The 24,170-nt window shown below is 50.9% G+C and overlaps 1 protein-coding gene across 1 annotated transcript in view; it reads right to left on the minus strand.

Annotated features, from left to right (window-relative positions):
- CACNA1D (calcium voltage-gated channel subunit alpha1 D) overlaps positions 1-24,170 on the minus strand; it is a 169,413-nt gene that overhangs the window by 91,930 nt on the left and 53,313 nt on the right. The window contains exons 7-8 of the mRNA XM_018066674.1: positions 15,788-15,957; positions 703-790 (exon numbers count right to left, since the gene is read on the minus strand). Coding sequence (XP_017922163.1) covers positions 703-790; positions 15,788-15,957 — 258 coding nt within the window. The remainder of the gene's footprint in view (positions 1-702; positions 791-15,787; positions 15,958-24,170) is intronic.

The following is a 24,170-nucleotide window of genomic DNA, read 5'->3' on the forward strand; positions in this document are numbered from 1 at the left end:
GTACTCGACAGGCATAAGACCTAAAGGACACCAGCAGAAAGCAAACAAAAGAGAATTGCATGGGGCTCCCCCAAAGCAGGCGGTGCTTGGTGCACTGCACGCAGCTGGTGTGCCTGCTCCTGCAGCCCAGTGCATCCAGAAAAAAGCCAATGTGTGCTCATGTGAAGGCATCCTCCAAGGTTAGGAGAAGGGGGTGCAGGGCTCCAGACAAAGTGTATGAGCCGAGAAGGGCAGGGTCTCGTTATCCAGCCACTATGCATGAGGTTGGGAGAGCCCGTAAATGAAGGAAACTTAAACAGGGAGCACATTCTATGAGCAAGTCTGCCATACAAGCCCTTCAAAGCACTGACGCCAGCACCAGGCCCAGAGAAGCCTTTACCCCCAGCGCCGACACCCAGAGGGCCCGGCCTTGGCAGCGCCTCTTCTTCTCCACCAGCACCTAGTGGACACAGGGGAATTGCCAGGTTACCTGGCTCAGCCCGGGGCAGGTTCCATCTCAGCAGGACAGATGGCAGGTGACATGCTGGGGGTCTGGGGGGCCAGGGCTAGGAGGGGGACCAAGGGGCCCAGGGTGAGCCAGCCCACCCCTCTTGCATCTGAGGCCATGGCTCCAGGCTCCACCGAAACCTGGGCGACTCACTCATATCTGCTTCTCTAAGAAGCCAGCAGGAGCCCAGAGGACAGCGCCTCAGCCCCACTCACCAGAGACTCCCACAGCAGCCTCGGTTCTCGCCTTCCCCGCTCACGTTCTCTGTGTTCACAGACTCCGTCTCACTGGTGGGCATGCTGGCTGCGGGGAGAATAAACACTTTAGATGGTGCCGTGGCTCCAGGAGTTAGTGACGGACAGGCAAGCCTGGCGTGCTGCCATCCATGGGGTCACAGAGAGTCAGACACAACTGAGCGACCAAACTGAACTGACTGACTGGATGCCCTGCACACCCAAGGATGGGACAAACACAATCTCTGCTTCCAGGATGAGCCTCTGGGAAGCTGGCAGGAGGGTAGGAAAATGATGAAGGGTCCCCAGGGACCTGACTGGCAAAAGGAAGTGCTGAGAAGCCAGGTATCTCCACAGAGGAGCCTTCACTTCCATGATCTGCCAAGGAAACCCAGAAAGTATCCCAACAGGAAGAGAAACCCACTATCCAACTTCCCAAGGAAAGAAGCCTGGTGACCAAAGTGAGTCCTGTGGCCGTCAGTGCCAGCTTACTCATCTGATTTCCAGGTTTGCCCTGAGAGGCCGTCACAACGTCTCAGTTACAGCTACATCTTTTCTCGTCCCTGTAAGAGGTACTCTAGAACATCTGTGAACAAACCTAAGATTTCATAAACAAATTCTTACTTTAAATATACTGAAGGAGAGGAGATATTATCAAGGGAGGAGCATATGAAGGTACCAAGCAAAGAATCTCTTTGAAAATGGAAGTATTCAACTCATTTTCCGTTAATCCTATCTGATGTTCTTCTGCCCAGCTTGTGAAGCCAAGATGCTGAAGAACGTCAGTTAGATTAATAAAAAAGACACTGTTGACCAAAGATGCCTGCACTAGAGCTCAGAATACGGTCCTATGGGGGAAGAAGGTTTTCTCCCAACCAGCAACCAGAGGGCAAAGCTGTCTGTGGTCCTAGCGCACCGGTGTCTCTGGGCACTTCTTCCTTCCCCACAGCACGACATCAAGCAGAAGCTGAGGAAAAGCTGAAATGTACCCACTCAAGTCAGGAGGCCCAGGGACCCATTCAAGAGTCACCATCTGGCACATGGGTGTTTTCTTCTTCACTTGATTGAACCCTAGAAACGTCACTAACATGTGCTGGGGAGCAGGTGGCAGAGGAGGCTGGACACAAAGAGGGAGCCGGCTCTGCACCTGTCCTGGAGGACCCAGGGGAGAGGCAGCCCCCAGTGGACTTCGGTCCACCGAGACCAGAGCTGCCTCAGGGGTTTGGACACGTGCTGTAAGGAATGACTAACTCTGCTCTGGGGTTAGGAGCCGTCATCGAAAGTCGAATAATGGGAGAATCACCCCGACGTGTGCATGTCTTTGCCCTGATGCATAATTGTGAACTGCAGCGACCTTCTGGTTTTGGAGACCAGATGGCGTCAACAGGAAGGCCTTTCCCCTGCAAGCCCTAACCATACGGCTCCTCCTCTGAAGGATGCCTGGGTTTCAGCTGACAGTGGTGCCTGGAGTGCCATGGGGAGTAGTCTGAGGCCAGCCCAGACTGGAGCAGGACCAGAGAGCTCTGTCAGTACAGCTGCACAGCTCTGGACCCTGCTCGGGGGAGAGACAGGGTGTGAATGACAAGGATGGACGTGGACCTGACTTGATGGGCCCAGAGACCTGAGAAACATCTCTTCTGTGGCACCAAAGAAGAACCCTTCCCTTCTGTGAGCACCCAGAGGACTGAACCTGCCAGGGTGAGGGGGTCTCAACAGCCATCTCCAGGCACATTGAGGCAAAGGCTTCACATGGGAAGGCAAAATGAGCAGAATTACAGACGATATAATACAACCAGTACTCACAGAATAACCCTTTTCTTCATTAGTCAAGTCAAAAGAAACCAACTACAAATTTGATTCACTTTTTCACAACTCCAAGCAAAAACACAGACACAAAACCAAACAAACCATAAACAAAATCATCACAATCCAATCACAGAAAAACCTTAAAAAAAAAAAAAAAGCTCCATCAAGAGACATAGTGGCTGAATACACAGGAGGCTGCTCATGCAATTTGCTTCTCCATGACTATTCCATGTCTGACTTCAGCAGAAAGACTAAAAAGTCATAAGAGTCAGCCAAGTTCATTGTTACACGTTACTCCCACAGGGTCACCCTTTTCTTCAGGAACAGGACAAAGAAAATCATGGTGGGAGATCCTTACAGATATGACCAGGAGTCATCTCTGTGGAATGTTTCTCTTGGTGGTTACTGCCACCACAGACAGAAGCTGAAAGCAGCAGGGTGGGGGGGCCACTGGGTGGACGAGGGTTCTCAGGCCTCAGCGGGGTCCTGGCTCTGCCCTGGGCAGTCCCACCTCTCTCCAGGCTTCTCCAGGTCCTGTCTGTAAAGTGGGAACACTATCTCTATGCTCTGGAGGGTCACTTTCCTCTACAACAGTGCAATACTTCATGGTTCTAATATTAATCATGTTGTAAATTCAGCCACTATGTCCAAGGAGAGCAAACTTCTTTTCATGGGTGAAACTCTGTGGCTTTTTACTCTCTGGGGCCATGTCCCATGATGATATCAATAGAATTGCTGCGTGTAAGCTCTGGCGACAGACAGGAAAGCCTGGTATGCTGCAGTCCATGGGGGTTGCAAAGAGTCAGACACGACTGAGTGACTGAACTGAACTGACTGAAATTCAGTCACTATTTCCAAGAAGAGCAAACTTCTTTTCATGGGTAAAACTCTGGCTTTTTACTCTCTGGGGCTATGTCCCATGATGATATCAATAGAGTTGCTGCGTTTCACTCTTAAAGCTTTTCAAACGATCTGATCCAAACAGATAACTCACAGCCTGCCCATGGGAAAGGTGGGGGGACATTACTTTGCATTTCTGGTTCCATGTCAACTAGTGAATGAAATGCACAAGCTGCTCCCTAGACTGAGGTTGGGGGTACAGAGATAAGAAGTCAAACTGAACTCTCCAAGCAGAAACAGGCTAACTGTGGGGCATGGTGTTGGGACTGCAGTGAAGGAAAGACTCCTCCTGCTCACCAAGCAGGCTCCATCCTTCCGGTAGGAAGGGACAGTGGTTGAGAGCAGGCCTCTCAGGTTGGCCAGGTCTAACTTTACCCCCATATTTGTGACAGAACTTCTCCAAGGCTTCATTTTCTCATCTGTTAAAATGGGGCATACTTTAACTTTACAGGGCTGTGGGCAGAACTATAAGGGAGGAGGTACAGAGTGATCCACAGTGTCAGGCTGTCAGTGAGGCTCCTACATGACGAATCCATCAGCTCAGAAAAGCTTTCCTGGAGCTCCCTGGAAGCAAGGGAACTCTCTCTGGATGGTCCAAGTCCAGGATCACTTCACCCCACCCACTTCTACAGCCACACAAAGGATTCTCGTGTGAACAGCCTTCCACACATCTGACCTAGCCTCAGCCTGCACTCCCAGTTGGTATCACATTCTCTGCCTTAAGCAGAGTTATTTTAACCTAGCCTGTTGTATCGAGAGCAACTTTTCTGTCATCCCTATTTGACACCTGCAGAGCCACAGAACACTAATAAATAAATCTGCTTTGGAATCATGCCCCCGGGGGGCTCAGGAGGAAGAGAGGAAGGGGCAGGTAGAGGAAGAGAGCAGTGACTCCACCAGAATGTGGTGACCTCATTTGGCCCCGGAAATAGATGTGGATCCAGTCCCTCCAGCCGAGCCTCAGAGCCACGCTCTGGCCAGGGCCCTGGCAACCTTCCCATCCCGCCTCTCCCTCCCTGCCATAGGAGTGTTCCCTTTTTCAGAAAGGGCCCAGTGGGCATAACCAAGGAGCTTGTTTGTACATTAAAACATTTCACCCTTCACTTGCACCAGACATTCATTTTTTTTTTAACATTCCTAAATTGATATGCACTTCATTTCACTTAGCCCCAATAGGATCTCATCTACGCTTTAAAAAATCAAGACAGGAGAATCAGAGACTGTTAGAACTGGAAGGGGCTGAGGACATGAACGAATGCTGTGATTTCACAGATAAGAGAACCAACCTGCTTGCCTTGGGACGCACAGCTCAGATGTGAGAGGAGAAAGCTCTCCTGAGCCACCCTCACCATGCAACAACCCCGTGGCTTTGGTACCTCCTTAGATACACTGATGTATGATTCAGTATCAGTACGTTGGTATGTGCACTGGTATACACTTAAAACTCCACAAATCAAAACGCTCCAAAAACCAAGTAAGCCTGTTACCTGCCAGCCATGCTGTGCTGTCGCTGACCCTCATTAACCCCTGGAAACCTGGTGTAGAGCCAGACCACTTCCAGGAGATCAGCCCAGCAAACAGGGAGGGGGGTTATACAAAAATACAGGTGTGCCAGGGACTACTGGGACTTCATAAAAGCCCAAACAGAAAGACTCATAAAAGCCCAAGGAAGTAAACCCATGGATGACTTTATCAGAACACATGGCCTTCTCCCTAACCGGCTGCCTCAGCATCAGGACTGCCCCATTCAGGGTGACGGCTCTGTCCCTGTGAGCATTCAGCATTCACTGCTGACAAGTGACTAGGTCTAATTAGGGCTGCAGCAGAGAGACCCCCTCAGACAGAATCCAGACCCTCCTATAGGAGGAGCCAGGGCCATCTGCATGCAGAGAGGCTATCAGTCCTTTTTCCCTCCACATTTCAGGAAATTTTAGAGCTTTGCTGAAGAACTTTTCATTTTTTAAATATAAATTCGAAAGCAATTTTCAGTGACTCCAGCTGAAACCAGGTATTAGGACGAGCCTGTGGCCTGTGTAGCAGTGCTGACTGGCCCTGCATCTGCCAGGCACTGGGATCTCTAGGGAGAGCCCCAGGGCAGACCCCTGGGCTTCCAGCATGTGTACGCTGAAAAGGGGCCTCCAGTGGTAGGTCGGCGAGGGGATGGTGCCAGCCAGCAGCCGGGACACCCTGGACTGTCAGTGAGAGTTGCCAGGGCCTCCCGGGCAGCCTGGCTCAGCGCCTGCTCTCCATGGATAGCAGGTCGCACTATTTCTTTTTAGGATTTAATTGTAGGGCCTAGATGTCATCATGGGTGATGCCACATGAAATAAACCAGGAAACGTGCTGTTTTTCAGGCCAGCTCAACAGTATCTTCACCACCATGTAAACATTCCTCTATCTACCGTCTCTCTGAAGAACAATGCACTTCTTAACCGTATCCGCCTGGTCTGTGGATTCAGAGGGAAATCAATACACAAGTGCACGCGTGCACATGGGCATGGATGTGCATGCCCAGGAGTAAGAGTGAGTCTGTGTGCAGATCCAGACTGGCAGCCCCCAAACTCTGGCCCCTCCCCCCACTCATAGGCACAGCAAAATCCCAGACCAGCTTCCTGTCTCCAGGACAGATGTCAGGGAGGCTTGGTCTCTGTCATTGCTGGGACAAGTCCCCTTTCTTCCCAGGGCTTAGTTATTGCATCTGCAAATGAGCTATTGGTCAGTTTCATTTCTAAGACCCATTTACCTCTGACCTCACAGGACTGCTGTAAAGAGGAAACACCCACAGGTTGTCTGGTTTTACTCCCAGCACCAAGGGGTTTTCCTTGCATGTCCCGCCCGCAGGAGGTAAGCAGTACTGTGAAGTCACAGCCCACCCCTCAGAAGGGTGGCCAGGAGGCCAGCAGTCAGCCTGTAACGACTGGTTCCAAGTCACCCCCAGGCAGAGCACCCTGGGGAGCACAGCAGCACAGGAAGAAGCAGCCCCCGGGAGACCCTGGCGACCCTTGCCCAGTGAGCCCGGAGCTCGGCAGGCCCTTCCTGGAGCAGGGCACACTGACAGCCTCGCTCACAGATGTCCAGGGCCTCTAGGAACCTGGTTCCCCTGTTCTCCATGGGACACACTTTCTTGCACACTCAGGGGTCTCTTTGGCATTTCCCTCTGTGCCCCAGCAGCCTAAAGCATCTTACTCTTTCCTTTCAAAGGCGGGGGCGGGGGCGGGGGCGGTCAGGTTAGATAACTGAGCAATGGCAGGATCATAGCTGCCTTCCTTGGGGACAGGGGCTCCGCAGCCAAGATCTTGTGTTTTTGTCTCATTTTCATGACAAGTACGAGCAGCGCCATGACGTCCCCTGGAGGAATCTGCTTGTGCTTGCTAGGGGTGACACACTCAGCCGTCACAGGCTAACAGACTCTCGTTGCTGTAAAGAAGCCAGGCTCGTGCTGGAGAATGTGGGTCAAGGCCAGACCAAGGTTTCTCTGTCTAAAGCAAGAATCATGCCCTGCCAGCAACTATTTCTGTATGACCAGCAACAGTGGGAGCACAGCATCCCCATGAGGGCTCCCACCCCAGTAGCATCACCAGTAATGCCAGGGGCCTTCTTTTGGGTCTCTAAGTATTTCATTAAATAAATAAAAAAACTCCACCCCCAACAAAATATAGCAAGTTTTCTGAAAAGTTACACTGCTTCCTAATCCTGCAGATCTCAAGACTAACCTGGAATTCTCAAGAATCCTTGAAAAGTCACAAGGCCCAAGCACCAGCTGAGGAGGGGGGCCACCTACGAACTCAAGGAGGGGGTCTCTCCTCCCCTGGGATAGGAACCACTTATCTGCTCATGTAACTTCTCAGAGTTGGAAGCCTAAGTCAGTCTTTGCAAACTTTTTTCTCACATCATCACAATATTTCCTGCTTAGTGGAAGCCCATTTTTCCTGCAGAGGCCTTAGGAGGTCCCCACGTCCAGCCTCTTCTTCACAAACCCATTCCCAGCACCGCAGTGGCACGAGTCAGCTGTCTCCACCCCAGATTCAGGCCCACTCTCAGACAAGTTCCTTCTCTCGGAGCCACCACGTCTTCTCAGAGTGATAAAGGGCTCATATCTGTACCCACTCTCCCTTTCCACTTTGGGACCTTCTGAGGAGAGTAGGACTCAAATACTCCTTCATTCAGACCCCCAAGACTTTTTCAAGTCCAATTCCCATCACCTCTGTGCTCGGCATTCCCACGAGCAAGCAAACAGGGCACTGTGAACTCTCTGCTCTCCTGGCAGCTGGCATTGTGCCCCCAAGTCTCAATCTTCTCATGGAGGCTCCTCCAAGGTTGTGAGGGCAGGGCCGACCTTGGTAGCAGCAACCACATGTGCACAGGAAAAGCACAGCGATGGCTCGAGCAGGCAAGACACCAGCTGTCTGCATAACTGCCCTGCATGGGGTTGGTCCTGATGCCAAGCCCAGCGATTCTGATGGCAGACTGTGTTAAGCTTTATTTTAGAGCACAGACTGAAACTGTTTCCCACATAAGCCCTTTCCCCATTCCCATTTGTAAAGGCAAGTGCCCCCAAATCATGGCATCCTCTAGAAGTCTATTTTTAACTTCATTCTTGAAACCAGCACTACTAGCTTTAGCCTGGTCCTGGGCAAACCAGCCAGGGACTGCAAGACGCAGAGGCCAACTGAAACGTGTAACCTGGAAAAGAAAAATCAATCAAACAACATCACTGGAATTTCCAAACAGTTTAGATTAAAAAGCATCATTTTGGGGGAAGTGTTTAAAAAGTCTGTCTTCCAGTCTAAGAATATTCATGCAGAATTAAATAAATCTTCTGAGTTGGTTCAGCTGCTTCTTTAAAAGGTACAGTTCAAACAAAGAGGAAACTGCAATGCTGCCTTGGCTAAGACACATATTGAGGGAAAAGACGAGAGGAAAACAGCACAAACAAGTTTCAAGGAAATGAAATGAAAATACAGGCATCTCACAAACACACCACCCAGCACATGCACCTCACACCATGCCATGTGGAAGGAACAGGCGTCAGAGGTCTTGGGAGAAGAGTTTCCAGAAGAGGAAGTTCCAGCTCAGCAGTTTACCGTGATCTTTAGCCCTGCGTTGGCGAAAGCCGCAAAATCTCCTTTTCTTCTTATCCTCTTTTAGCAAGTCGGCCACTGTGACCCCTTCAGCGGAACACAGGCAATTTCATTATGCTTCAGTAGAGGGCAGCAACAGCAATGCCAGCAGGCCGGAGGATGCTGAAGGCGGCCCCATCCTCCGGCTCTGACAGGCAAACCCCAAATCTGCCCTCCTCCCACGGAGAAATCTACAGTTCAGGACCTGACCGATGGGCAGTGAGCATGCACCTTCTGCGGCTAGCATACTATAACGCCCGTCTTCAAAAACCTGTCCATGGACACAGTGTGGGAGGGAGAGGGTGGGACAAATGGAGAGAGGGGAACGGAAACCTACCATTACCGTACGTAAAGCAGCCAGCCAGTGGGGATTTGCTGTGTGACACTGGGAGCTCAACCCAGTGCTGTGTGACTACCTAGAGGGTGGGAGACAGGATGGAGGTTCAAGAGAGAGGGGACATATGTATACCTGTGGTTGATTCATGTTGATATATGGCAGAAACCAGCACAATATTGTAAAGCAAGTAGTTTGCAAAAAACAACAACAGCAACAACTACCTGTCCCAAATATACAACCAATTAACCCACTCTGGACAAATGTTCCCAAGGTTCGGCTTCCCCTCTAGGAAGGGCATTAGGGAGAGGGCACATCGGCAGGAGTCCTAGGTGCTAACTGGCTCTGTGAGTCCAGCCAGCATCACCCTATGCAGCAGGACACTTGGGGTTAAAGCAGTGGGTTCTGGAGCTAAATAGACCAGGTCTAATCCCAGCCCACCCATGGACTGGCTGAATGGCTGTGGATGTGCTACCTAACGGTGTTAAACCTTAGTTTCTTCGCTCATAAGATGTTAATAACAGTTGAACCTGCACTTCAGAGAGTTGCTCTAAGAGGTGAACAGTACATACAGTGAAATATGATACAAGCACTGGCTAGGCACAGTCAACCATGAAAACTCCCTTGTCTGGGTCTCAAGACAACGATTCCAGGGTCTCCAGCCTCAGACAGCTCTGTGATACAAGGGCTGCTCCAGGCTGGCGAATCTCTGTAGGAGAGGCCACATGCCCCAGGGCAGCGCAAGGGTAGCAGAGGGAATGGTGAATGGACACAGGGCAAGCTTTCACGCACGGCTGGTGACAGTGGGAAGTGGTGTCACTCAGCATAACGCTCACATTTCTGATAACGGGCCTCCTCTGGGACCCAGAAAAGCCATTCGTGGTCATCGCTCCCACAGGACCCTGGGCACCAGTGGCCACACAGGTGCGGCATTTGGGGGCTAGAGGCGGTCAATGTGCAGACTACGGCAAAACCTCAGTTCAAATCCCGGCTCTGCAGCAGTCATGCGGCCCCGAGAGGCTGCTTCGTCTCTCTGTGCTTCGTTTTCCTCCTCTGATGAGGTCTTGCCACACACTGGTGTGAGGAGCAAGACTCGTGTGCCCATAGCCCTGAGAAGAATGTCTGGCACCAAGGAAGCACCTGGTTAATATGAGCAACGACCTGGTGCTCTTTCATTCAACAAGCAGCCACTGGGAGCTCGGACATGTGACAGCCGCCCCGTGCAGAGCCCCGTTTCTGCCTCCATGGAGCTCCCAGTCCTGCGGCAGAGCAAGCCAGCGATCACGTGAACAAGCATAAAACCGCAACTCTGGTGGCTGCTGTAGAGCCCACATGCGCTATGGACCATACAGTCCACTGTGGCAGCTTTAAACTGGCCATTTATTGAAAATGGCCAAAATGTTGTTTCAAAACATGGAAGGATATCCACAGAACACGGTTCAGTGAAAAAAGACAAGTGGCAGGGCCATCTGTGCTGGGCGATCTAGTGGTGGGGACCAGGAAGGGTGCTGTCTGTGCAAATGCAGGTTCTCATGTGCCCAGCTGAGGCCAGAAAGAGCAGGCTCCCAACTGCCAAGCCTGCTTCTCTCTAAGGAGAAGATGAGCGAATTATCATGCTCTATACACCTCGGTATTACATGAATTCCTTACAGTGGGCAAATAGCACTTATGTAATCAAAGTATATTAAATACAAACACTGCCCTGAGTCAGAGCTTCACAAACCTGGCTGCCTCATCACAGTGGTGCAGCCATCCCGAAGTCCATCTCCCACCGGCTCCGAAGAGGCCAGCCCCCGGCGGATAATGGCTCCCAGGACCACCCGGGGTTGGGGGGGTGTCTCCCATAACCCCAGCCCTGGGCTCCCTGCAGAGAGGGCAGTTGCCCTGGATGTGTGTTTACCCTATGCAGCTCTAACTGCTGCTGTTTGCTTGACAGCTTTTAATTGAATGTTTTCCATTTTGAACTTGTACCCTGAGGTGGTTTAACCGTGATGAAAGCAGTTTTGTAAATCAACATTTGAAGACACAACCTTTTTCAACAGGACCAGCAAATGTCCATGCCTTGTGCTTGCACACAGCTTTGCCATCTCTGGTTTTCTGCCCATCCCACAAATCAAACACGGCTGTAAAAGGCATCAAAGTGACACGTACAGGCGGGAAGTGACAGCTGTGACAACCTTGTGTGCTGAGGGGGCAGCATCCCGGTGGGAGGCGGGCAGGGACAACGCTCACAGCCTCCAGGACTGACCTGATGAAGAAAATACAGGGCTCCCCCCTGCAGTCAGGGCTGGAGTGTCAGGGTGTCCTCCACTCCCTTCTTCAGGGCATCCTACATCCCCATTGACAGGGATTACTGAGCATTCATAGCTCCCTCAGAAAATGCCTTGCTTTTCTGGCCAGAGTTTTAGAATGAGCTTCCTTTAAAAGGATTTCATTATTTTTAATGCTTTTTTTTTAAGGACTAATCACTGACAATGAGAAGAGTTTAAAATAGAATGTGAGGCTTTCAGATCTTAATGGCCCCAGCAAAACTCCATTGTTCACTCAGAAGCAGCTGCATACATCTAAAAAATCACTTTGAGATTTGGCAGAGTTTCTTAAGGAACTTGAAGCTCAGCAAAAAGTTAAATAAATTATCCTTGAAAATATCCCATATGCTCAGGAACTAACTTCCAAGGGAATCTTGTCCATTCAATTAATTGTGTAACACTAGCTTTCTAACAGCAAATGTAGGGAACAAGCATCATAAATAATCTGTGGACACACAAAGCCAGAGCTCCCTGTCACTGTGGTACCAGACAGCCCTAAAGGTAGGGACCCCACTGCCTCTCCTCTGTCTTCTTCCAAGTGTGACACTTGGTATGTTGGCATTCAGGAGTCCCCAACGCTGGTTTCACACTGAAACCTCCAGGGAGCCACATCTGGGTCCTGTCACCAGTGAATCGGCATGGGGGTGAGGCATGGCACCGGGATACAACCCCACTCCCCAGGTGACTGTCACACACAGCTAGAGTTGGGCACCACATGTGCAAACAGTGACATCTAGTAGATCAGAGAGAAAAGATAACGTGAGCACATCTCCAAGTGCTTGATTTGACATCTGTTCTCTGACACCAAGGTGGAAACCATCTTCAAGGGCCAGCAAGCTGGGCTGCTATATCTCAAAAGTGACTGAGTTGACAGATTTGTTTTCTATCAATACTTGAGAACCTTGGAGTTCTTGAACAGTAAGGAATAGGGATGTGGGTCCTAAAAGGTGTCCTCTCTCTGAGTTTGGGTAGGGATCTAGTAGAATGTCCAAAAACAATTTTGTTTCAGGTCAGGTTTTCCTGGAGTTTGATGACAACAGCAGCAGCAAGTCCTCTGACAGCTGTGGCAACTCCTACCAGTTATGGAACACTTAATCCTCATGACAACCCTGTCATGAGGCAAATATCTTTCTCCACTTCCAGCAGGAAAGGAAACTGGGGCTCAGCGATGTTGGGTAATGTGCCTAGTGCTCAAGTCACTCAACTCGATTGTGGCCACCTCCAGAGAAGGGGTGCGGCCATGCTCTCCAGGCCCGCCCCTTTCTCCCATGGGCTTATGACACCTGCTGTTATCAACAGTCCCCTCTGTCTAGGCTGAGCCTCAGCCACCAGGGAGGCCTCTTCTCACACTCTTACTCAATTCCTCCATGTCTGGGAAGAGACCATCCCACTGCACCCCCAACCCAAGTGAAAAAGACACTCAGTGGAGTCAGCATCCCGATGGCATGGGCACAGGCAGGGCTCCCCCCGCCCTTCCCCAGGGAGGACACAGGGCAGGGCTGGGGTGCGGGGTGAGCCTCACAAGCTCAGGGAGGACATCGGCAATGCCCACACTTTACGGGCTAGCGACAGGTACAGAGACCAGATTCGGCGTGGACAGGTGGTAAGCCAGCCGCGGTCAGCGGGCAAGGAGGGCCACAGAGGGGAATCCCTCCTCCCTGTGTTTCTGTGACAAGGGGGGAACGGCTGGCAGCCACGGAGGCCCCAGCGAAACCCTGGCAGGGCTGCGCCCCCAGGAAGTCTGGGCCGCGGGGGAATGCACTCGCTGGGAGGGGGCTTGGGGCTCTCTTCTCAAGTCAGTTAAACCTCAGCATGGTTCCCACAGCCTCGGATTTACGTTTCCATTTCCAACCCTGATCCACCGGGGGTCTGGAGCTCTGAGGACTGGGGAAATACCAGTCTCCTGGTATAATGTTCTCGCTCCACAGGACACCCCAGCACCTGGCAAATGAGCCTACAGAGTCGGCGTGCACCAGAAGGAGCTGCCATTCCAGACCAAGCATGAAGCCGGTCCCACGTGCTGACGCAGAGCCTCGCTGAATAGAGCAGAAGCCACGACGCTGACATCCCCGAGACACAGAGCAGCTTTCTGGGGATCGGTGCTCCCATTACACAGTGCATTCTGAGGCTCTGCAACTTTTAAGGGGGCTTACTTTCTTTCCTTGCTTATTAAGAAATACACTTAGGGGTTCTGAACATGTGTACCACTCTACCTTGTTTATGCCATTTCACTAGCGTGAGAAGCACTCCCCCTCAACCTTCCACAACCAAAGGCTATACTTGTCCCTCAGAGCGCAGTGGGGACACAGCCTCACCCGCAGGGCCTCCCCTGTATCCCCCCCTCATCCCACATCCCCACGTCCTCCTTGGGCTCCCACGGCAGACTGCGGGCCCTTGGTTATGATGCCGGCTTCTCTGCTCTGTCTCACACTAGATGCTGTGGGAAGGTCTCCTCAGGAAGAGGCATTGATTTTGCCATCAGACGTTTCCTCACAGGCAGAGGCAGGACACAGGAAATGCACTGAGCCCTCAGAGCAACCAGGAGACACTGGTTCAAGTCCTGCAGAAATCCCTACTCCTCAAATCACAGGCCACAGAATAGTTCCAGTACAATGATGCTGGCTCCACGAGGTGGACCCTGTCTGTGACTAGAGCAGGGAGCAATGAGGAGACGAAACGACATCTGCCTGCAGGAGGACCCTGCTCAGCCCCTACAGGCCACACCAATGCTGACAGAGCAAGGGGCCCTGCTCAGAAGAAGGGACAAGACCTGTGTCTGTTTATACACAACAGGTGACATGCTGGGCTTAGGAGAGTGGGGCAGGGGGCTGGTGGAGCCCTGCGGGGCAGCGTCAAGGCCACAGCTTGGGAACCAAGAAGAAGACAGCGGGACAGGCAGCCCTGAGCTGCAGGCTTGTCCCTGGCCTCGCTGCAGGGACAGGTGCTCTGTGAAGGCCACGGGATTCACCCCCTCCCTAGGCAGAGCTGAGCCAAAGATGTGCAGACACTCCTTACACCACGTCATCAGATGTGGAGTTCAAGTGATTGTCCACTTCGAAACTCTCACCTCATAGTTGAGGAACTTAGTCTAATAAAGTGCTCCCTGGTTTCTTCACCCTCAGAGGGCAGCCCCCAGGCTCTCCTTGAGGAGGCAGTGGTGCAGCCTGGGAAGCAGGGGGCCTGCACACACCAGCTCCCCTCTTAGCGCCTCCCCCAACCATGAGCACACAGGACTGAGTCAAGTGTGCATCCCTGATGACAAGAAACACTCTCCACAGAAGCAGAGGCTCAGAGTCCCAGGCTCGGACAATCACGAAGGCCAACTCGCTCAGGCACGTGCTCCACCCTGGGCCTCAGCCTCTGCTCACCCATTCTCCCTGCACACCCCTGGCTCCAGCCATAGGAGTAGCCCTTCACGGCCTCCCGGAGCCTTTGTTTGCCCACCTGCATGTCCTCCTCCTTCACTGTCTCAACTCGGGATGTTTTGCCTGACACATCTCAGGTCCATCCATCCTTCAGGGCCCAGGGCCCACTGTTCAGTCCCAGGCGATCGTGGCCAGCCCCCATCCCCCGCCGTCAGCCCCCGGTACACAGCCTGCCTCCTCTCACGACCTGCACTCGTATCTCCTCGTGCTGCATCCACTTGGGTGTGGGCCCGTCCTCCCCACCCCAGGAGTCCTCCAGGCATCCGCACGGCCTTGCTGAACGGAGGCCTGACTGCATACGGTCTGAGGGTTCTGTGCGGGACCTGCTCAGTCATCTTCCACGGGGCAGGGCCTAATCTGGTTTCCCAGGCCTCTCAATAGACTGGCACCCTAGGTCTTTACTATCAACTAGTCTAGATTTAAAACCTATCACAAATGGCTTATGTCAACTCTACTACTGAATTTCAATTTCCCCTTTTACCGGAGGCACAGACCATTTCAAGAAGAGTAGGAGCAAGAAAAGCATATGATAAAAGAGATGCTTTGGGTGATAGTGATAATTCCAGTGGTGGACTGAACATAGACCTTCCTGCTGCAGGAAAGTCCCCAGTGCCCAGTGTCCCAGCGTGGGGGACCAGCTAGGTGTGCTCTGGAGCAGCCGCATGAACTCTCATGCCTCCTAACACTGCCCTAAACACTGAACTATTGTCTTCCAGTGGGCGATGAGCTGATTATTTGGCGTCCCATGTCTGGCGCAGATGGAAGCCACTTCAAGGAGCTGAAGGGTAAAGTGGCCCTACTCTTCAAGGTCCCTTCCAATAACTCGCTCTGAATTGGAGGACCCACAGTTTCATCTCCTCTGATGCAAAGCACATACTCATCTTACCACACCCTTGCCCCAGAGCTGAGGCTTATTGTATTCCCAGGGCACAAAGAGCATCCAGCTGACCCTCTGCAACCAAAAAGCCACAAGACAAGATACATATCTGAAGCCCACGCCACACCCCAAGCAGAAATGCAGAGTCAGTGCAAATGGGCTCTCTGATGTGCAGGCCCACATCCGGAGAGCTAGAGGGTGCTCTGGGTCTCAGAGCAAAAGAGATACCTGCCGCAGGCGGGCATCTGAACGGCACATGGGCCCTATCGGTCCCGAGCAGCAGAGGTGTCACTTACTATTTCGTTTGCTCTCTTCGCCTCCTTCTTCTTCATTCTCAGGATCAATGTCTTCTGCTTGGGTGATCCAGTCCAAGTAGCCCTTAAGATCCTCTTCCAGCTGCTGCTTCTCCCGGAGCTTCTGGAAGTCTCCCCGTGCTTTCGCTTTCTCCCTTTCCTTCGAGAACTCTCTGAGAAGGGCAAAGAGAACGGGCACACGTCAGGACGTCCCGGGACTCGCCCTGAGAGCCATCTGCCCGGCCGCACAGCAGTCTCACGGCAGGACACACGGCACCAAGTACAGCCACACGAGCACACAACAGGGGCCACACACACGGACAGGACACACGCCAGTGCCTCCCAAGCAAGACTGTGGGGGTCAGAGCTGCAGAGACCACGCCAATGCACATGCACGCCCCTCAGAAAACCAGCACCCCTTAGGAGCTTTGCACTCCCAGTGAGCCGAGGCCCCAGATACCATGTGCTATCACAACAGGCCCTGGATTCCCCCAGCAGGGGCCTGGACTCAGAGATGTCCCTCTTCCTGCAGAGCCTCCTCAGATAGCGGGCCTGATGCTTCAGAGAGAAAGGACCAAGGGGGCCAAGCTGTGGTCCTAGAGGGCTTCTTTCATCCTTGGAGGTAACACTCAGCATCCTAATGTGTACTGGTCCCTTTGTCCAAACCATGAGCCTTGAGACCCCACCCCCACCCTCTGCAGATCCAGCCAGAGTAGCGGACAGGCTCAGAGCAGAGAGCCCTCCCCCCACCCAGACAGCCCCGCTCCCCCCTTCCCAGACAGGAAATGGAGCACCCGTGAAGCACTGTTATCTTTCTTAACTGTCGCTTCTTGCCACGATCTTTCCCGCCAAAGTCCTCCCCATAGGAGGGGAAAGGGGAGCGTGATTTGTTGCCCATTTATGGGAACACCTGCCCTGGAAAGGCTCTGGCAGACGAGGAAATGTTCCCAACTGTTCATGGTTTACTCTACTTTTCCTGTCTGCAAGCCTGCATCTCTGCATATATACAGAATCCCACATTGGCTGAGGCAAGGCAGGAAGTCAGGTGGATGATTACCCAGTTCTCATATACGAGGAACCACCTGCATTTCCAACCGTGAACTGTTAGAGGAGCCAAGGTATGCGTGTTATGGATTTAGGAAGTACAATCACAAAGCTGCTAAGAAAGCAGATGCGACAACAGGCAGTGCAGCTCCTGCACAGGGACCGCTGGATGCCGATGGACGCCACGTCTGCCTTCCTTCCAGTCTAAAGCCAGCGCGTCTCCCCTGCCAGGACCTCGATAACCCAGCCCTACCGAGGAAGGGCAGGTGACCTGCGTAGAGTCAACCTCTACTCTCTCTCTCCCTGCCCTCCCTCAGCTCTGGGCTGTGGGTGGGCTGAAGAGACACCTGAAAACCTAGTGACATGGATGCTTCAGGCAAGAAAGCGGATTCCTCCCCAGGGTGCCGGCTCCTGCCCGCCCCCACTAGAGAGGACACCTTCCCTGCCCCTAAGTTTTTCAGATGCCCCAGGATCTGTCCTTTCTGCTAGATCTGGTCTGTCCCACCTTCACCTGCTGAGAAGTGAGGCGGAGGCAAGGCTGTGGGGCATCCTGAGCCTGGCTCTTGGGGGAGCCGACTCAGGGGATTCTTGGGGTAAGCGGAAGCAGATCAAGGCCTAGAACCTCCTGGGCAGACACCCTCCCTTTCAAAGTGAAAGGCCTCTGAAGGCAGCACCTTGCTGCTCACAAGAACCATATCCTGAGAACAATATGGGGCTTCTCAGCCTTGGCTTCTGGAGATACCAGACCTGAATAACTCATTCCTGGGCAGGTTCATGAACTGAATCTCAACTCTGAAAATGTCACACCTGAACCAGAATCTCCTCCTTGAACAAGTGGAGGGCCTGGAGTGTCACGTGTCAATGTGAAAATGCGTCACATAATCTGTTCTCTTAAATACATTGTAAAGACCAAGTCTGTGGGCCTTCAAGTCTACTGTTTACCAAAAGTAGTTGTTGTTGTTCAGTCACTACATCGTGTCTGAATCTTCGTGACCCCATGGACCGCAGCACCCCTGTCTCCCCTGTCCTCCACTAACTCCCACAGTTTGCTCAAATTCATGTCCACTGAGTCGGTAATGCTATCTGACCACCTCATCCTCTGCTGCCCTCTACTTCTTTGGCCTCTAATCTTTCCCAGCAGAAGTATCCCAGCATAAACCTTTCTCTGAGTTTGACTCTGAACTCGAGTACTCAATTCACATGAAAATGTATAAACAGGCTATTCTGATTCTGGTTACATATCTCATCTGAGTCTTTAAAAAAAACATTACTAAGATAGCAGAAGAGTCACTCTTAAGTTTCACAGGGCATCTGGCTTTAGTAACACATTTCATTAAGTCTTTTTACATCAGAAATGCAAAAGACCTTCTAACAAGCTGCATGACTATTGCACATTCTGGTAGTCGGGATACAGCAAAATACACCTAGGCAAAATCCTTTTGTGATTAGAATTTCTGAGACTAAAATACACTGCCAAGTTCTGGCTTGTAGCCCATTTATTGTAAATACTAAAGACTATTATAACTGTTCATGTAGCAAAACTGTTAATATAAACTCTCCGAACTGATTTTAGACAGTTCTGAATGGCCTAATACTTAGCAGGCACGTAACCTTTCCTGATTTGGACAGAACTGAGACTGACAAGGCATAAATCTCCTGTCGGCTCTGAGATGAGGCGGAGGAGAAGGTTCAGGGGGTGGGCTCTTTGTGACCAATTCAGCTGCCCCATCGCTCCTCTCACACCACACTGGGCTCTAAGTCTGAGACCTGGACTCTGTTCCCCACTCTGTCACTTTCTGTGCCTGAGCTTCAGTTTCCTCACCTGCAAGACCGACATGCTACCTGCTCTCCTGTCTCACAAGGGCAAAGCCAGGTGTTCAACAGGATGCCATCGTGAACATCGCGAAGTACTGCACAAACATGAAGTTCAAAAGCATAACATCTAGCTGTCAAATCTGGGTATAATAAAAGGCAACTAGAGGAGGTTACTCACGTACTGAAAGGAGAAAAATTGCAAACAGCTCTGAATGGGCTCGAAGCTACATGATGCCAGCGGAACTGAGGGAGGCACAAAAGGACACGTGGGATCCTAGGACATGGAGTGACCTCAAAGAGCCAGCAAGTACCCCATCAACCCTGTACTGCTCTCTGCTCAGTGGAAAACAACTCGTTCACAACAAACCCTTCATTCCATAAAATCTCACCTGAGTCCACTGAAACGTTATCAACTTCAGTGGATGAGGAAAACAGTTTTCCATTTCATGTAAGAATCTGTCATTCTAGAAGCCTAGTACTAAGGGACTAAGTAACACTCACTATTATAAAAGTTAATTTAACAAGTCTACTGGTAGAAACCACCAGACTTTCACAAGTGACTAGAAATCTGACAACTCACATGTGAGAGAAGCCTACCGGTTGCAGATAAAGTCAAAGTTGCGCAGTCATGTCCAACTCTTGAGACCCCATGAACTATACAGTCCATGGGATTCTTCAGGCCAGAATACTGGCGTGGGTAGCCCTTCCCTTCTCAAGGGGATCTTCCTGACCCAGTGATCGAACCCAGGTCTCCTGCATTGCAGCGGGATTCTTTACCATCTGAGCCACCAGGGAAGTTAAAAAATACTGGAGTGGGTAGCCTATCCCTTCTCCAGGGGATGTTCCCGACCCAGAAAATGAACCAGGGTCTCCTACATTGCAGGCAGATACTTTACCAGCTGAGCTATCAGGGAAGCCAAAGGGAGATTTTAAAAGTGCTTGGAGAAAAAAAACACATATATTGTGCTACCCTTTGGATGCAAAAGAAGAGAAAATAAGGAAACCTTATCTGAAGGTTAAAGCACAAAGGGATGGATCAAGGGACTAGAGGGCATCTGGTAGGAGCGGCACTAAGTGCACCTTTTTCTACAGTCTAACTTTTAGAATCATGCTAATATTTTAAACATTAAGTTCTTAATTAAATCAACAAAGATAAGACGGAGAGAAAACACCCTTAAAGTACAAGTGAAATAAACGAATCTGATTGTTCTTCAAATGAGTGTCACAACCACCCTGAAGGAGAGAGACACAACTAGTTCAAGTAGTTTATGAACATTTGCTATACACTCTTATCATCTGGGCAGGGATGGCGTGAGGGTGGAACCATAGACAAATGCTGAACTCTTTTCAGTAAGCTTGTTTGTTTGCAGTGATATGGATGAAACCTTGCTGAAACAACATTAGATATATTATAGGATTTGGCATCCGGTCTATGGGGTCGCACAGAGTCGGACACGACTGAAGCGACTTAGCAGCAGCTCATCACTTCATGGTAAATAGATGGGGAAACAATGGAAACAGTAACAGACTTTATGTTACTGAATCACTGAAGATGGTGACTGCAGCCATGAAATTTAAAGATGCTTGCTCCTTGGAAGAAAAGCTATATCCGACTCAGACAGCATGTTAGAAAGCAGAGACATCACTTTACCAGCAAAGGTCCATAGTCAAAGCTATGGTTTTTTCCAGTAGTCATGTATGAATGTGAGAGCTGGATTATAAAGAAAGCTGAGTGCCAAAGAACTGATGCTTTTGAACTGTGGTGTTGGAGAACACTCGTGAGAGTCCCTTGGACACCAAGGAGATCAAACCAGTCCATCCTAAAGGAAATCAGTCCTGAATATTCACTGGAAGGACTGATGCTGAAGCTCCAATACTTTGGCCACCTTATGCGAAGAACTGACTCCTTGGAAAAGACCCTGATGCTGGGAAAGATCGAAGGCTGGAGAAGGGGACAACAGAGGATGAGATGGTTGGATGGCATCACCGACTGGACGGACACAAGTTTGAGTAAGCTCCGGGAGTTGGTGATAGACAGGGAAGCCTGGTGTGCTGCAGTCCATGGGGTGGCAAAGCGTTGGACACGACTGAGCGACTGAATGAACTGAGGATTTCACAAATGAGTTAATGTGTCAATGCACTTGGGAGCCAAGGTTCTCCCTGTGGAAGGAGGGACACAGAAAGATGGGAGAGAGACAGTTAGAAAGAACACTTAGGGGATGGACTGCAACTAGGATGCTGACGTGAATTCACGATTTCTAAAGATGTACACATATGACTATATGTATGTAAATGTATCTACCTCCTAGCTCTGTCAGAAAGACCTAGAAACAAAGACATTCCCACTGCTGGTAGCTATGAGCACACCTGGCATCCAGATCTTGGTCTCTAATACTATTTCCCATTATAAAGATCAGTGGACTTTTGAGAAATGGCTGATTCCAGGAATAAGGCAGAGCAGATACAGGACTAAGAAGAAAAGAAAGTGCTTAAAAAAAAAAAGAAAACAAAAGCAAAACGTGATGGGATATGAGAAGCCACTGGCCAAATCTGAGATAATCTGAGCCCCTGAATAACTAAAAACAGTAAAGAATTTTTTTAATATTAAAAAACCAGTCCACATCCCTTACAGATAAATTAAAAAGCAGACACAATATTAATAAAAAGTGATTTTGAGTAAAAGATATCTGGATTGTTCACTAAGCTATTCTTCTTCTTGCAACTTTTCTTGTATGTTTGAAATCACTTCCAAGAAAAATTTGTTGAAGTATTTGGAAAACGTAATCATTCTGAAAGTGAAAGTGAAGTTGCTCAGTTGTGTCTGATTCTTTGCGACCCCATGGACTGTAGCCTACCAGGTTCCTCCATCCACAGGATTTTCCAGGCAAGAGTACTGGAGTGGGTTGCCATTTCCTTGTCCAGATAATCATTCTAATCAACTGCAAATTTATGTTGTTTTACATTCATTTCCACTTACCAGGTAGACTATAGGCTTACTCCCTGGTGGCTCAGAAGGTTAAGAATCCACCTGCAATGCAGGAGACCTGGGTTCGATCCCTGGGTTGGGAAGATCCCCTGGAGAAGGGAACAACTACCAACTCTTGCCTGGACAATTCCATGGACAGAGGAGCCTGGCGGGCTACATAGTCCATGGGGTCACAAAGTCAACTGAGCAACTGATACAACTGCACAACTTTCACAGGCTTATTGCAGGAGTGGACAATACTGTCCATTTTTTTCTTTCTGCATCTCTCTCTCCTCCATGCAGCCCTGCCTCAAGCAGGCATGCGGGAGATGAGGCAGAATAAGACACAACACACGGCGAAATGAGCCCTACTCCTTAAGAGGCCAAAATGCACCAGGACAGAAAGCCCATGGTTCCTGGGATCGTCCAGAAGCCCAAGAAAAGTATGTCCCATAAGGAGCAATCTCCCAGGGAGGAATCTCCCTGCCAGCTGGACCTGACACCTGCCACAGGTCTCACCCTGGTCCATGTGCGCACACCTTTCCCACCCACTGCGGCAGCTGGAGGGGCTGCAGCCAGACCATTTCCTTGGGGCCTGTCTCCCTCCTGGCAGGTCACCATCAGCGCACACTGGGACTCCATCCTGGTGTCATCCTGCTCAGAAGGCCTCAGGGCCGCTCACTGCTGTCCTCAGGTATCAAGGTCAAACACCCAGGTCCAGCACTCAGGGATCTTCAGCCCTCCCCCACCTGCTATTCCAGCCTTATCTCCACTTCTCACAGATGTGCACCTTGTACTGTGGCTACACTCTTCTCTGCTCCCCCAACCCTGTGAGCCTTTGTCCACAGAGCGCCATCCACCTGAGCAGCCTTCGCCCATTCGGAATTCTAGCTCCCTTGTCTAGACCCAGCCGTCCCTGGTTACCCCAGCCAAAGAGCTCTTCCCTCCTCGAGAGCCCTCTCCACGCTGAGTACCAGCCACGGATCTGAGTGCACACCCTCCACCTGCCAGCCTCCTCAGAGGTGTCCTTAACAGAGCCCCACACAGTCCTCACACCTCATCCTCACTGGAGTGTGGACGGTGAGGGAAGGCTGGTATCACTCTCTTTATACAGAAACTGAGGACAGGGAGGCTGGTTAGACAAGCCCATCCAGCTCCTGAATCCACCCTCCTAAGGACCTCAACGTGGGCCACAGGAGGCAAAGGAGGAAGAGAGTAAGTATATGAAGGGATTAGGATAGAAGTCAGCTTATAGTCAGGCCAGGAAAGGGCCTATATTCTTGCCTAAAGAATCCCTACGGACAGAGAAGCCTGGGCAGGCTACAGAACAAAGGGTCACAGAGTCGGACACGACTGAAGTGACTTTGCACACATACACATAGTCAGTCCAAGAAGGGCCTTAAATCCCCCACTGAGAGCTGTGCTTCCCTGTAGGCAACAAGGAACCAACAGAAGGTCTGACAGAAGAGAATCGCCATCAGCTTTGTTTTATAGGAGTGATGGATTAAGATGAGCTCATAAAAGGAGAAATTCTGGTGAGGAGGTCAGAAGACAAGGAGCAAACTCTGGGTGACGAACTACATCTAACATCAATAGGAATGCAAGTAAAAGAATTACTTTTACCTGGAAGTAAAGGGGTGGATGGAGAAGGCAATGGCACCCCACTCCAGTATTCTTGCCTGGAAAATCCCATGGACGGAGGAGCCTGGTGGGCTACACAGTCCATGGGGTCGCTAAGAGTTGGACACGACTGAGCGACTGCCCTTTCACTTTTCACTTTCATGCATTGGAGAAGGAAATGGCAACCCATTCCAGTGTTCTTGCCAGGAGAATCCCAGGGACGGGGGAGCCTGGTGGGCTGCTGTTTATGGGGTCGCACAGAGTCGGACACGACTGAAGTGACTTAGCAGCAGCAGTAGCAGCAAAGGGGTGGAAGGGTGACCTCTACCCCTTCCACGTGGTCTCCTGGGTCTGGCACATCCACCATTGTCTTCTCAGCTACTATGGACCTTCCTGCGGGGCATGCACCGCCTGCCAGGTGAACATTCCCTGCCCAAGTGTATGGGCAAGAAAGGCAAACAGGAGGCCACATGGAGAAGAGATGACACAGAGCAGCCATATCCCTGGTCTTCATCCTCTGGAAGGCTCTGGAAGCAGACCTGCTGTGTGTCCCCAAGGAGAGGGTGGACATTGCAGAAGACTGCTTTCAGCACAACAGAAGGGAAAATTTTCTAATAATCCAAGTCTACCAAAAATGGTAGAGCTTCCCTGGTGGCTTAGAGGGTAAAGCATCTGCCTGTGATGCAGGAGACCCGGGTCTGATCCCTGGGTCGGGAAGATCCCTTGGAGAAGGAAATGGTAACCCACTCCAGTACTCTTGCCTGGAAAATCCCATGGACGGAGGAGCCTGGTAGGCTACAGCCCATGGAGCTGCAAAGAGTCAGGCACAACTGAGCGACTTCACTTCACCAAAAATGGAGCAGGAAGCCTTTGAAGCAGCAACTTCCTTGAGGGGTACAAACAGGGACCTCTGATAGAAGGACTAACCCCTTGGAGGAGAAG

Source organism: Capra hircus, chromosome 22 (assembly GCF_001704415.2).
Source record: "Capra hircus breed San Clemente chromosome 22, ASM170441v1, whole genome shotgun sequence".
Lineage (NCBI taxonomy): Eukaryota > Metazoa > Chordata > Mammalia > Artiodactyla > Bovidae > Capra > Capra hircus.